Genomic DNA, 15,470 nt, shown 5'->3' with positions numbered 1-15,470 from the left:
TCAGTGGCAGATGAAACTATGAAACTATAGAATTGACTAGATTTCAAGTTGAAAACGTTTCTTTAAGGAATAACATTAGTTATTTTATAGGGAAGATTTCTGTAGGTTTTTTTTATTAGGAATTGCATAAAAGCAACATTCTGAGATAAAATACATGAGGAAGAAAATATTCATTATATGAATTCCATAAAGGATGGAGATGACCTCAAACTGATTTCAAAGCAGAAAGTATAAGAGTTTAAACTCTTTACACATGTTTTCACACAAGATAACAACAGGGTATTTGAATTATTTCTTGACTTTAAAAGGCAGAAAAAAAATCTAAGTCTGGTGATTCAGCACAGGGCAAGGCTATACAGGTATGTGAAGGAAGCTTTATCTTGGAGCTCCTTATCCTTTTTCATTCCTTTTCGCAACTGTAAGTGGGGTTATACGACAAAGCAAATACTTTTTTTTTAGAAATGGGGCTTTGAAAGTTTCCATTATCCAAGGTATGCGTTACCTGTGTGGAAACACTAGAATATGTATGGAAAGCCAGTTTTAAAAAAAAATATATATATTTAACTTACAGATCTCTTTTATTTAATATTTCTCCTCAGATTTTGCTGTAATGTTACGTAGTCTCATTCACATTGCTCTTAAATATATATTATTTTAGTTCTGGGCTTTGTGTAGTAAAGGAACCAGCTTGAGGTGAGGTCTTTTTTTAAAATTTTGCCTCAAGGTTTGTAACTAGTATGACAAAGCAGACAGTACCCATTAGTGAAACACTAAGGTTATTAATTGTGGTACTGGTGCTCAAAAGAGCACTTATCTAATGCTATTCAACTTTCTTTCTACAGGTTATTAATGTGGATGATGATGGTAATGAACTGGGTTCTGGCATAATGGAGCTTACAGATACAGAACTAATTTTGTATACCCGTAAAAGGGACTCAGTAAAATGGCACTACCTCTGTCTCCGTCGCTATGGCTATGACTCAAATCTTTTCTCTTTTGAAAGTGGCCGAAGATGTCAGACTGGACAAGGTATGTGGAATTTTTGTTTATAAAGCTTTCTGGAAATTTATTTCATGTTGGAAGACGATTTTCTTTAAAAAAAATATACTGGTGTGCCCTTTTGGCAAGGATTATAGGAGACTGTAATTTTACATGGGAAAATGGTTTCTCAAAAAAAAAAAAGTAAGGTAATTTATGATGAGTGGTTTATTGTAAAACTGTGGATTTGAGCCGCACATAGTTTTTGGCATTATAGGTCTTGAGCACTTTATGCTTGTATGTGTGGAATCTTCTGGTCAACTTATGAGGTGGTTTGTCAGGGAATTCTACCTTAGAGGTTGACTTGACTTTCACAGAGGGGGCAGGGCAGGGCAGCCTAGAACTGCAGAGGAATCTCCTTGGAATTTGAAGACTTCTCTGTTTTTAGATTCTGAGAGACTGGAGCACAGGTATGAAGTGGATATCCCTAGCCCATTATTGTCTTAAGTAGCACACTTGTGTTTTATCCTCTTCTGAAACAAATACCACTTTCATTTATATCAGTGATGTAATTCTCAAATTTTGACAGGTTTTTGTATCAAGTGTGTAGACTCCAGCTATGTCCAGTTATTTTCTGTGTAGCTTTTAACTGGAAAAAGGTACTTACCTCTCCATTTCCCAGATCGTGCCTGCCTTGGCCTGAATCTGAGGAGATTCAGGGTTTTTCCTATCTCTTCATGGAAGCACTTCCTGAGCACTGTTCTGGTTGACATTCCCAGCTTTGCTTCGTATCTTTCTACTGTGCTGCAGCTCTGTGTAGTTGGAATTCTTATGTATTAATATGTTGTGAAATAAGGTTGCATTTTAGTTTTCTTACAAGTTTTTAGCATTTGCTTGTGTTTTTATCTAATCATGATATTTAACAGTTGCAATCTATGTATTTTTTTTAATTTCACTGTAAAAAAATCAGGAAGATGAAAGTATTTGATCATACACAAAGCTGGTCAATCAAGCAGAGGTACAGGCAGACAGGTTATTTTTGCTGGGAGTTTAGAAGGCATTCTCACTTTATCTTCTCATGAGAAATAGAGATGTTTTCAAATGTTTACAATATATGCCACACTAAACTAAATTTTCAGAATTTCAGACTTGAATGTAATAAACTTTTTTTTGGAGAAAATCGCTTGAATTTATTTTGCAGGTTTAATTTACTGCTTCTTCTAAACAGGTAAAATAGATGCCATTTCAATTTTCGATTGAAAACACTATTTTGAAGGTTGTTTTCTGTGGCTAATGAGCAAGTCTACAAAAATTTCCATTGAGCCTTACTGAGTTCTAGTGCCTTGCTCCTTTTTTTCTTTTTTTAAATAGAGAAGATTAAGCAGGCTGTGTAAGCAGCAGCTCTTTCCTCCCTCTTTTGTTTCTTGCCTCCCTTACGTAATATTAAAATACTGTGACTATTGAGAAAAAAGAAATCTGGCAGAAAATGTTCTCTGCTGCCTTTTTGCAATGGAGCATTGTTCCTGAGACCTACACAGGGTTTTGTGGGCACAGTTGCAAAACTTCATCTTCACTTGGTGAGATGACCAAGAATTTTAAAACTAAGAATATTCTGAATACTGCTCAGCAACTTGTTCTGATTGCAGTGGTCAGTATTCTTGTTTGTGTTCTCCATTTAATCTCAAATTATATTTAGTGGTAAGTTGTCAGAATTCTCTAACTGCAAAACATCAAGTTTGTGCTAGATATTTCAAAATTTAGAACATATTTTGGGAACACAGCTAATAGATTACTCAGGATAGACAACTTGGAGGAGTTGGTGTATAATTGTGTAAGTTGACAGATCACATTGTATTTTATGTGAATGTATTTAATAAAAGTTTCGAGAAGTTGTTGTTTGCAGTTGCAGTGCCAATTTTATTCAAAATTTATTTTAAAGGTTCATCGATTTGGAAGCACTTTTTTTAAGCAAAGGGGTAAAGGCAGCCGAATTTCTCAGAAACATACTGGGAGCTTTTTTAAGCTTATCCTCCACTTTAATAAAAATGTCCATTAAGATTTAAGTATCCAGTGTGAATTTTCAGGAATGTGAAAATAATTAAACATAGACTATTACACTTGAGCTGGATCATGGGCTTGGGGAAATGTAACAGAAGCAGCTCTACAGCTGCTGCATTGCAAACATGAAGCTTATTCACAGCACCAGCTGAATATTGATTGTTGAGTGTCATTACCCTTAGCCCATTTCGTATATTCCCAGATGGGTTTTTGTGAGCTACCACCTTTTGGAGCACTTATGGTAGTTCTCATCTGTCCCTGTTCTGCATCCTTCAATATATGATGATAGTAATTGCCAGCATATTAGCACAATTGCACTTACAGAGCTAGTTATATAGGTAGGTAGTTTTTATTAAAGAGTATTTTAGGATTGTAATAGTCACTTTAGAAAAATAGCACCTGCACCCACGTTTAACAAGCATGTCAACTTTAACTTCATGCTTTCAATGGAAGAATAATCCAAAGATGCAGCTTTGCTGGTTAGGGTAAGTTGGGGCACTCCCTGCTGTTTAAAGGCAAAGTGGCACAATACACACACAAAAACCATGGTATTGCTGCTAACTTTGTGTTCTGTGTCTCTCCTTTAGCCTAAAGCAGTTAGTTTGTTACTGTCCGTTTCACAGTTTGTCTTACTAGCTTTTCATTTTAAACTCAACTTTTACCCAGTGTTTAAGTCCTTCTTTCCTGTTGTGTGGGTAATTCATGTTTATGATAATTTAACAGAAAGAGGATTTTAAAAATATGACCTTGTAGCACCACAGTAGTTTCATTCAGTTTTTTAATTAGTTGATTTACTTAACAGGTGTACGTTTATCAATTAAAAAAAAAACCAAACAAAACAAAGAGAAAAAGCCTTGTTTTGTGCCTTTTTTTTTTTTACCCCTCATTTAGCACTAAAACCTTATTATTTTAATTGAATGAATTTTCTGTTTTAATTTACCTTTTGGTGCATGGGAAACTTATTCTTATATCAGATAAACCCTTTAAAGCTTCTCACAATAATTTGGTGTGTTTTGGTGCAATAAAAAATTCTTAATATTTTTGCTTCTTTAACAGGTATTCATTAGGTGGATTCCATATTGTGTAGTAGCTATATGCATTGTCAGGCATGTTTCTTACATTAAAGGATTTTGATTTTTTTCTTGTATTTTTATAGGAATCTTTGCCTTTAAATGTTCCCGTGCAGAAGAGCTATTTAATATGTTGCAAGAGATAATGCAGAATAATAGCATAAATGTGGTAGAAGAACCAGTAGTAGAAAGGAATAATCATCAAACTGAGTTGGAAGCTCCAAGAACCCCTCGAACGCCTACCAGTAAGTATGGTTTTACTCTCAGATGACATACCTGAATGTAATGTGGTACTCAGCTTTAAATTAGTTTTCTTTTTAATTACCGAAAGATTTAATGCAAATTAAATGCTTTTTTCAGCTAAGAGGCTAATTACCAGTCATGCGTTCTCTTGAGGTACTTGCTAAGGACTCTCTTTTGAGAATCTTAAGTCTTGGGAGCAACACTGCTGATCAAGTTCCTCAGCTTGAAGAAATAACTTTTGGAAACTTAGTTCTTGAATAAGAACACAGCTTCATATTTAATTGCTTTATAATATTCACTGTATTTTACTTGTAGCATTTCTGAGAAATGTTAATGTTGGGCAATATTCCAGCCGTTTTATTAGGAAAAAAAGTGATGGTAATATCACATCTGTGGTGGGTTTAGAATCTTTCTTTTGCTGTGAATAGAAGGATGGATAGAGTGAAGTCCTTTCAGAAAGACTAGAGGATATTAGGTAATCCCAGGCAGATGGCTTGATGTTTGAAACTAGGAATTCCAGCTTATTGATTATTTCAGAGAAATAGAAGCTTAAATAATTAAATCCCTCTTTGTTAGAGAGATGTGCTGTTAATGGTAGAAAGGGAAGATAGATAGGGAGCTAACTGGGAGGACTGTGGTTGTTATACACCTAGATCAGTGGTTGCTTTCAGATGTTTGCTATACTTAGCAATTTACTTTCCGTTCCTTCCCCCCAGTAAGATCGAGTGTTGTGAATGTTTAATACTGTTTTACATATTGTAATTTCTCTTCTAAAAATGTTAACATAAGATGCATCTCTAATTACATACAGTATAATGCTCTATTTTAATACAGCTTTGCTTGTTTTTAATTTAATCAGCTCCTGGTTTCAATGCACAAAGTTTACCTAATGGCTATCCAAGATATCCATCTTTTGGAGATGCTTCATCACACCCTTCCAGCAGGCATCCTTCTGTCGGAAGTGCACGCCTCCCCTCTGTTGGTGAAGAATCAACACATCCATTACTTGTAGCAGAGGAACAAGTGTGTATTTTTTTTCCCTCTTCCCATTCAGATTCTACAATATTTCAGATTTTTCCAGTGTTTATTCTTTAGGGTTTCATTTGTGGTTTTCAGTTTTGGGTGTAGTGTATTTCTGCTGTATGTTAACTACCTCAGAAATGCTTTGCCTCTTTAAAATCATACCTTGTAGGATAGCTGGCTGAGGAAGAGTAACTGTTTAAAGTTAAATAAAGATACAGAAAGTATATATTTGCATATACTCATTTTTAAAAGTTTCAGTAATTGTTTTTAGAAACATAAATCACATTTTATAATGGGAGGTTCTGGCAAAAAAGCCTCGTATATAAAGTCTTCTATTTGGGGAATAAAAATCATGGAATAATTTTGGTTTGCAGAGACCTCTAGAGTCCTCTAGATCAAATTCTGAAGTTAGAGGAGGCTGCACAGAGCATCATCCTGTCAGGCACTGAATGTTCCAAACAAGGGGATTCCACAGTGCCTTTGGGCCATGCATTCCAGTGTTTGACCACCTTGGTTGTGAAAACATTTTCCCCTAATATGAATTCCTAGATGGCTGCTGCTGTGAAATACTACTTTTGCTGTTTGGGTATCCAGACACAGAACCCCATTACTTTAGTCTTTTTCAGTTTCATTTTCATCTACTGTGGAGACCTGGAGGCTTAAACTAGTGGTATATTCCTGCCTTTCTTAGTAGAAGCTGCTCTAACTCCTGCTCATTTTTAATTCTGAGGGCCACAGTTCTTTTGTAATTGTGTTTATCTGTTTCAGTTTCTGGTAGGAAGAATGAACAGGTCTGTCAGCAGAGCCAGCCTCGTTCCTTAAGTAGTACACAAGGCAAAATCCTGAGGTTTTGCTTTGTTTTTAGTGGGTAATAAATTTCCTTGCAGATTGGAAATAAAAAAAAATTTAGCCAAAGCAACTACTGAGCTGAGGGTTACTGTTATGATAGGGGACAGCAAAGTAGAACTCTGCTTTGCTGATTTGGCCAAGTGAATCAATGAGTTAAGTTGGATCAGCCCAAGCTTACCCTGACCAGAGCAGAGCTGAAACAGAACCTGAAAAGCTGTAACTAGGAGTACAACTGGGATAAAACATCAAATCAGTAACTATTAATGTAGGATGTAAATTGCATTCTTTGTCTGCCTTGAGTACTAATTTTATTTAGAGCAGCATTAACAAAACCAACAACAGTTTCATGCAAAACAACCAAAACTGAGCACAGTTTGGCAAAATCTGAAAGAGAATACCTTTGCTCTTAAACAGCTGCTATCACAAGATTAGGTTTTCAGGTATCTTGATAAGAAAAGCGGGAAGTTAAGAAGGAAAGAAATTTGGAGGGGGAGGGAAGTGCAAATAGCATTTGAATTTATCTTTTTTAATTGCTTTTTTAGGTGCACACTTATGTCAACACTACTGGGGTACAAGAGGAAAGAAAAAATCGATCGAGTGTGCATGTGCCACTGGAATCAAAGCTTTCAAACACTGAAACAACTAAAGTGAAAGAAGATCAGATATGTACTGATGACAGAGATGGTCAGGTTCTCCTGGAGCCTGAAGGAGTCAAGTTTGTTTTAGGACCAACACCTGTTCAAAGGCAGTTAATGGAAAGAGAGAAACTGGAGCAATTTGGGAGAGACCAAGTTAGTGGCAGCAGCACAAACAACACTGAATGGGACACTGGGTATGACAGTGATGAACGCAGAGAAACACCATCTGGTAATAAATTGGTGTATGAAAATATAAATAGGTTATCAATCCCTAGTGCCTCAGGGGTCAGGAGAGGTCGTTTGACATCAACCAGTACCTCAGACACCCAGAACATTAACAACTCGGCTCAGAGGAGAACTGCACTGTTGAACTATGAGAATTTGCCATCCTTGCCTCCTGTTTGGGAAGCCCGCAAGCTGAGTAGAGATGAAGATGACAGTTTAGGACCAAAGACCCCATCTCTGAACGGCTACCACAATAACCTAGATCCAATGCATAATTATGTCAATACAGAGAATGTAACAGTACCAGCAAGTGCTCATAAAGTAGAAGTTATACGACGTCGGGACTGTACCCCAACAGTCTTTAACTTTGACATTAGACGTCCAAGTTTAGAACACAGGCAGCTCAACTACATACAGGTTGACTTGGAAGGTGGTAGTGACTCCGACAACCCTCAGACTCCAAAAACCCCCACCACTCCTCTTCCACAGACTCCAACTAGGCGCACAGATCTGTATGCTGTGATAGACATTGAAAGAACTGCTGCTATGTCAAGCTTGCAAAAAGCACTGCCCAGAGATGATGGTACTTCTAGGAAAACTAGACATAACAGTACAGACCTGCCTATGTGAGCCTGGGAAACATTAAATCATTTGCACCTTTTGTGAAGTTTATAAAATTGAAGATGCAAATACTTTGCATTTCTTAACACTAACGCCTTTTATAGACTAACAGAACTTTTTCTGCATACTTCATGTACTTGTCTAACTAAAGGGAATCAATGTAGAGCAAGTATTCATTTAGGTAACACTATTTCATTCTACAGTAGTAGTAATAACTGCATAGCAGCATCACCACCTTTCACAGTGCCTCTTTAAATTGATTAGTCTGAGTGACATGCCAGTTTTGAATTTATAAATATTCTGGTCTGGTGCCTATACTCATTAATGGCATTTATAACACTTTTTAAAGCCTCTTGATATGTGCATTATTGCTGGTAAACCTAATCTTTCAAGATATCTATCTTAGGTTCATTCCTCATTGAAGTGGCTCCTCCAGAATGAAATGTATGTAACGCATTAATTCACTCAGCTTGATGTACACAAGATACCTTGGTTCATCTCAAAGGATATAAACACCACACCTTTTTTTGTCTGTTTGGTTTTATTTTAAGATCATATGGGCAAGAAGGCCTCTGATTCCCAATAGTTCTCTTAACTTGTGTGATACTTGAGAGGTCACATCAAAATTCACTGATCAGAGCTATAAATGCATCTAAACACAGCCTTAAGCTCCTTCCACTAGAAGAGAGTTCCAAGTGGTTTATCAATCCCCTGTGAAATCTGACAGAATTTTAATCTCATTAGAGTTGTGGAGGTTTTTTGTGAAGGAATTCACAAGTTGGTGGTATGAATTAAGGCTTTCTTGTCATTTCTTAGTTTCTTTGCATTTGTGTGTTTCTTTTGTATCTGTTCCATAATGTCTTGTTTTAAAAGTCAGAATTTTTTGTACATAGCTTTAATTATTGTTCAGGGTTGTTTATGTGTTTGTCTCAGTTTGTGCATTTGACAAAGACTCTTGAAGTTCAAATGGTTGTCTTTGTCCAGTGTTTTACTTTTGTATGCCTGACAGAAATATCCCAGCTCTCTAGCAGCATGCATAATTGCACAACTGGAATGGTTTATTAAGCAGTTACAGTCTTCCTTTAAAGCATCAGACAGGTTACACGGGAGGCAGGGTACTGGACTTGATAGTTCTTTATACAAAATTGTACGTTCTAGCAATGTGCACCACAGTTGATAGTATAATTTAGAAAGATACACAGTAAATTATCTAAAGGTAGTATTATCTACAAGCATACTTCTCCTTGTGCAGCTGGTGAACTTTACAATGATGGCTGCTCAGTGTTACAGGTACACGCAGGTAGAACGTTGTTTGTTGAATATGGCAGATGCATCCTTGGCAGATTCGGGTTGTGGGCATTTTGTTTTGGTTTTTTTAATACTCTGAATAATTTTAGAAATCTTGCAGGTGCACCTTCATGCTAGCATCAGATGAGATAACTCTTGAGCCAGTGATTGCAAAGGAATTGACACTTGTGTAAACTGGTGTGATGGAAAATACCCCTTGAACTGTGAGTGAGGAAAAACATAAAAGCCATTTGGAGGTCTGAAAAAAGCATTAAGGGTCTTCATGCAATATTTGAAGTTTTATAAAAAAAAACAAACTACTGTTGTTTTCAGTCTTTTAAATTGGAGTGTGTTCCTGTTTTCTTTGTTAACTTCTTCATTGGTCTTCTCTCAGTTCAGTAGTGGCAGCAGAAGCAGAACCTGAGATACATCATCTTGCCACACCAGTAAGAGATATCAGGCAACCTTTTCCCTCTGACTTTCATTATTCTTCACAGACTGTATTGGTACTGGAATACCAGATGCACAAAAACCATAAATAGCAGAAGTAAAAGATGGGAGTCCTTGAGAACATTATGAGGAACTTTAATGAGATTTTAAAAAAACCTCATTAGTGATTTCACTGTCAGCCTATGCATATGCTTGTGATAGACCCACTGACTTCTGGAGGAACCTTGATATTGGTAATGGCTGCCTAGAGTAAGACATTTTACAGGTCTGCAGTGTTAGAGTTTCTTCACATTTCTGCCATTGCCTCACCTTACACTTGCTCCATACAGAAGAAAAATTGCCAGGTATGGCAAAATACTTAGTGAATTAATGATAATGGTGTGCTTTTTGTTATTAGTTTAGAGCTTACTTAAATTTCTGAGCTGAACTAATGCCTTCAGCATGTGTTTTGAGGCAAACATGTTTGATCTAGCTAGCTGCCTAGAAATATTTGGTCTTCATCTGTAGAGTATGGATGTTTCAGAAATTATTATTAGCTGGACCCTTAAAACACACCTGTGAGGCAGGGAAGTAGTAGTCTTAATTGATAAATAGAGAAAGAGAGGCTTCAGGTAGATCCTAAGTGACATGCCAAAATTACACCAGTCATATCTCTTCTTAATTCCAGTGCAATCTGCCATGTGTTTATCCTGAATAGTCTCAGATACAAGGGGTGGTATCAGTAATTATTATGTTCTTGCAAGTTGTTTTCTTAGCACTGGTCCCCAGAATTGAGAAAATAGATTTATAATATTTTAAATTTCTGTAGCCTCAGTTATATTAACAAGTCTGACCACGTATTTTCCTGTGCTATTTTTTTATCCTCTTACATTTTACAATGCTTTCTGGTTTTGCAAATACTGCAGAGATACTGGGTAATCCCTGTTACACACACTACTCATCTTCAGCATTCCTTATTTTCTGCCCCTTGAAGTAGACGTAGTTGCAATGCACTTTACCCTTTGAGACTGGGTAAATATTTTTCCAGCTCAGTCTCTTTAATGGCTGTGATATTATGTTTAGTGTCTGTAATCTGGGATTCAGTTTTCAGCTGAAATCGCTCCACAGTGTTTAGGTTGTATTTATTTTGGGCTCTCATTGTACAGAATGAGAAACTACAAATATGTAACCGTTTTCTTTAGTAAGTGGGACATAGAAAGTTTACATAGTTCCTGCAGAATTGGCAACATCTCTGTCAGTACAATTTTTCATATATAACATGCAGTTGGCTGCTATCGCTTCAAGCACATTTGACAAGGAAAAGCCTTTAGTTGTAGGTATTCCTTTAATGCAAAATTTGAGTAAGACAGATACTAGTTTATCTTTTTAATGAGTTTAACCTGAGTTGATAAAAAAGATGAAACAATGACCAAAAGTATATAATAAAAATTGTACTAATTAGTGAAAGTTAGTGCAGCTCAGAAAGCCAACCCTGTCCTGGGCTGCATCAAAAGGAGCACAGACAGCCCACTGAGGGAGGTGATTCTCCCCCTCTGCTCTGCTCTTGTGAGATCCCACCTGGAGTGCTGTGCCCAGTTCTGGAGTTCCCAGCATAAGAAGGACACAGAGCTCCTGGAACATGTCCAGAGGAGAGACACTAAAATGATCAGAGGGCTGGAGCACCTCCCCTGTGAAGCCAGGCTGAGGAAGTTGGGATTGTTCAGCCTAGAGAAAAGGAAGCTTTAAAGGTGACCTTATAGCAACCTTCCAGTAGCTGAAGGGAGCCTACAAGAAAGCTGGGGTAGGGCTTTTTACATGGGTGTGTAGTGAGGGGACAAGCGGAAATGGTTTCAGACTCGAAGAGGAGAAATTTAAGTTGGACATTAGGAAGAAATTCTTTAATTTGAGGGTGGTGAGACACTGGCACAGGCTGCCCAAGGAAGTTGGGGCTGCCCCCTCCCTGGAAGTGTTCAGGACCAGGCTGGATGGGGCCTTGAGAAACCTGATCTAATGGAAGGTGTCCCTGCCCGTGCAGGGTGGTTGGAAGTTGATGATCTTTAAGGTCCCTTCCAACCCAAACCATTCTGATTCTATGAAAATGTAATCCATTGGTTATATCAGGAAGATTTTGTTTTTCTCAAATTGATGTTAAGAGGAGGACCAATTTCTTTAATTTTGTGTCGTTTCTTTCTTGGTGACTTCATAAAACCATATAGAAAAGACTCTTCTGAAAACCTTGCCTCTCATTAGAATGCTTTTTGTTTCTCCTGATTAGTACATTTGCATGTGACAGGATTTGAATGTAATCAAGCGCTGTTCTTATTCCTATTGAAATCTACAGAAATTTTATAGAAATCTTAGGTTTTCAGATAGACAGTTCATACCATAAGCTGCTTAATTCTGACCCACCCTCACTGCCTCTCCCTGATGTTTGAGTATTTGTATGTGCCTGTACACCTCTGGCTAGGGATTGGCTGTAAAAAGGGCCACAGGAAGATGCAGGCTGTATGAAGTCCAAAACAAAGTCAAAACAGGGCTGCTCTTTGGCAGTGACAGACCAGCAGTTGATTTTGCTGGGTTTTTTTTAACAGTATGTATTGGCTCAAAATCTGGCTATCCTTGGTTTTTGGTTTATATTTAACCACTTATCAATTAGACAGTGACAGGAGGGAGGAGATTGTTTTTACTCACTGTTGTTGATGTAAAAATTCAAGTTGTGATTAATGCCAGTTATTACTTTGAACATATAATGGTGTATCTCATTTGGACCTGTTTCTAAGCAGTATTTTCCTCTTCATGTAAGGTGGGATCAATGGTGAAATTCCATTTATGCACTGTACTAATTTATTTAATAGCTGCAAATAAGATGAAGCTGATTTAGTAGGAACTAATAGTGGACTTAAATCTGAATTTTTTCTGTTTCCCCTAAAGAAGTTTGGTCTTTCAATTTGATAGATAGAATTAGGTATTTTTAAAATTTAATTATAAGACCTTTCCCATACTTTCCGTGATGTAGCGATTCAGACATTTATATTTGACAGTATTTACTTAATATAAACTCAAGTTCATTTATGATATCTTTATTTTAATTTCATATACACTCCAAAAAAAAAAAAATCTGCAAGAAATTGCATCTCAAAAAATTGTGTTAAGTTGGAGTCAAGGTTGCTGATGTCCTTCTTACTGAGCATATACAAAAAATAAAGGCAGTCTTGAGCTAAGCTTCTTTTGCAGTCTTTAGGAATAACTTCCTCTTTTGGACAAGTTAAGTGAATAAGAAAAAGACCTCGGCAGTTGTAACTCTGACCATGTATACATTATTTCTTGTGATACTGTGCTGTAAGATACATGACTTAAAAGTCTGTCAGATGTCTTATGAGGTTATTATCATAACATGGTGTCTACTCCAGATTAACGCAGTATTTTGTTTGGAAGTATGTACAGATAGAAATAGAATACAAGAGATAAAGTTACCTTGAAAGTTAATAAAACAAGTGTCAGACATTTCAATATTTTTATACATAACAAAGGGCATTTTGAAATTTTCTTGCAGTTTTACTAATTATTTAGTGTGGTAATATACATATCTTGTGACAACATTTTCTGCTATATCCATTATTTGGTGTAATTCTTTTTTATGTAGCAAATATGTGTATATACAAAGGAGATTGTTAAAAATATGCTTAAGAAATAGTCTCGAGCCCTTCAGAACAGGGACCGTCTTCCTCTGTGTTTGTAAAGTAATTAATGCCTTGGGTTCCCCAACGCAGCTTTTGCCTCAGACCCAAGGTGACCAAATTTCCAGGTGGTGGGCAGGGAGAAGCAGCTCCTCCTCTCTCTGCTTTGCACAAGAAGCCTTAGTATGGAAGTTGCTGTCAGACTCACCTTGCCACTCCCTGATGCTGGGGCTGTTTACATGGTGATTCCCAGCACCACCTGCCAACAGCTCAGAGTCCACCTCTACGTTGGTCCAGTAGGAAGTTGGAGGTAGGAGCTTTGATGTCATCAAGGAATCTTCCTTGTTAGCAAGAATTATGCTTCTGGAACTTGTTTGGGCCTCACATAGCATCCTTTGAAGCCAAACAAATGATTTGTGTTGGCCTCGAGGGCCACTGGATGTGTTCCTACAAGATCAAGTTCTGCTGATGTAACAGCTCTGTTGCAGCTGAGGAGCTGGTTGGTCAAGTTCTTCAGGAATGGTCTAAAAATACTGTAAAGATATAAATATATTTAATTATGTGTACTGAAAAAAAGTCCTATTTGTTGTGGTCACAGTTCAAAATGTTATGTGAATTTTGATTTTAGTCATACTTGCATATATATTGTTTTAACTATTATGCAAGAAAGAGGAAGTGATTCTGAAGTGTGTGAAAGATCAGAATTACACCTGGTTTTTAATGGTTATATTATTTAGGAATGGATGTCAGCAAATTTAACTCCATATTAATGCAGTTTTTTTGCATTAGAATATGTGTGTATATCATACAGCCACATTTTATATATAATATATTATATTTGGTACTAACTTTGTATTTTCCCTAAAATTTTGCCAAATCTCAAACACAGATGTTCTCACTTCTACAACTTCGGTACTTAATAACTGAATGTATAAGAAATGCTCTGGTATGAAAGGAGAGTGTTGTCTGGTATCCCAAATGACAGATGTCTCAACCAGCTGGCATGTTGCCTTTTTCACATCTTGCTTCATTGCAGCTTCACCTTTTGTCTCCTTAAAAACAGTCTGTGTTTTAACTAAACTGCAGGCTTGCCATTACAGTACAGCTGGATACCACCCCCGTGTGAAAGCTGGCTGGTAGTAGTAAGAATATAAAGGTCCACCAGTGTGCCACAAATGCATTTTATTAAATGCAGAAATAGACATTTCTAGAAAGGCCAAAATCTTATGTTGTATGTTCTTTTCTTGTCACTACATTGTATGATATTGTAAGATTATTGTATGACCTAATTTGCATTATAAAATGTTTTTTCCTACTTAAAGGCATAAATATAGCAACTTTGTATAAAGGTAGCTTTCTAGATTTTTATTTGTTTTTATATAAAAAAAGTCTAAACAGTAAGAGTACCATTGCCAAATTGTTTATAAAATTTGCCCTGTTCAATGAATTTTTTTTACAAACATTCCATATTTCTTTTATGAAAAAGTGATATTATACTATGCAGAAAGAGTGTATTTTTAAGCCATTCCATGTTACTCCTAAAAAAAAAAAAATCCCTTGTCTTAAGCTGTCATTATTGAGAAAGCTTATCAAATGTGCATTTTTAAAAATGTATCATGTATTATGACAACATTTTTCCCCTTTACCAGTGCCAACTTCATTTGGAAAAAAAAAATAATTGTAGCATGGCAATAAACTATTGATTTTACATGGAAAATTGTCTGTGGATTATTTCAGCATTTCCTAGTGTTAGTGTCACGGTATTGCATTTTGTTAGTATAAACTTTTTTGCTTTTCTTTAAATCATTGCTTCAGCTACCTGTCTTCCTCTCCCGCCTTGTATTTCACTGATTACTCTGGTAAAAACAAAACAACATGATGACCTAGAAAACAACAACGCTGAAGTCCTGTCCAGATAAACTTTTTACTTTTTTCTGGAGACCATAAAATACGGTGTAGATTAATCAAAATGCATTGCTTGCTCTCTTCTCCCTCCAAAGTCACTGCTTTAAGGCATAATTTTAATGAAGCTGTTTCTGGCCAAGAAATCAACAGAACACTAGAAGCATCAGCAAATACTTCGTTTTCAGAATTTCTTAAGTAATTACATTATGGTGCTTGTGCATAATGTTGCTAACTTGAACATGTGAAAAATCAGTTCTCAAGAAGGTTTTTCATATCCCTGGCCAACAGTTCTGCAGCTTTCCTAGCAGGAATGGATGCTTAGCAGTCCATTACATTTAACATTTCAATAACATGATAGAGAGTTCACAGAAACTTTGGTTCTACCTTTATTTCAAAGAGGAGCAAAGATTCCCACGAACCGTGGTTGAAAATGCTTCAGTTCATCATTTCTGACGTGACAACACGTG

At 36.6% G+C, this 15,470-nt stretch overlaps 1 protein-coding gene across 2 annotated transcripts in view; it reads left to right on the top strand.

The window, feature by feature from the left end:
* The window catches only part of FRS2 (fibroblast growth factor receptor substrate 2), a 55,542-nt gene extending 40,733 nt beyond the window's left edge, over positions 1-14,809 (top strand). For both annotated transcript variants that reach the window (XM_030466031.1, XM_030466024.1), the window contains 4 exons: positions 843-1,029; positions 4,193-4,351; positions 5,209-5,372; positions 6,764-14,809. In XM_030466031.1, the coding sequence (XP_030321891.1) occupies positions 843-1,029; positions 4,193-4,351; positions 5,209-5,372; positions 6,764-7,714 (1,461 nt within the window). In that variant the 3' untranslated portion in view covers positions 7,715-14,809. The remainder of the gene's footprint in view (positions 1-842; positions 1,030-4,192; positions 4,352-5,208; positions 5,373-6,763) is intronic.
* Positions 14,810-15,470: the final 661 nt, after the last annotated feature.

Source organism: Calypte anna, chromosome 1 (genome assembly GCF_003957555.1).
Source record: "Calypte anna isolate BGI_N300 chromosome 1, bCalAnn1_v1.p, whole genome shotgun sequence".
NCBI classification, from domain to species: domain Eukaryota; kingdom Metazoa; phylum Chordata; class Aves; order Apodiformes; family Trochilidae; genus Calypte; species Calypte anna.
This window is presented reverse-complemented; position numbering and strand designations above follow the sequence as displayed.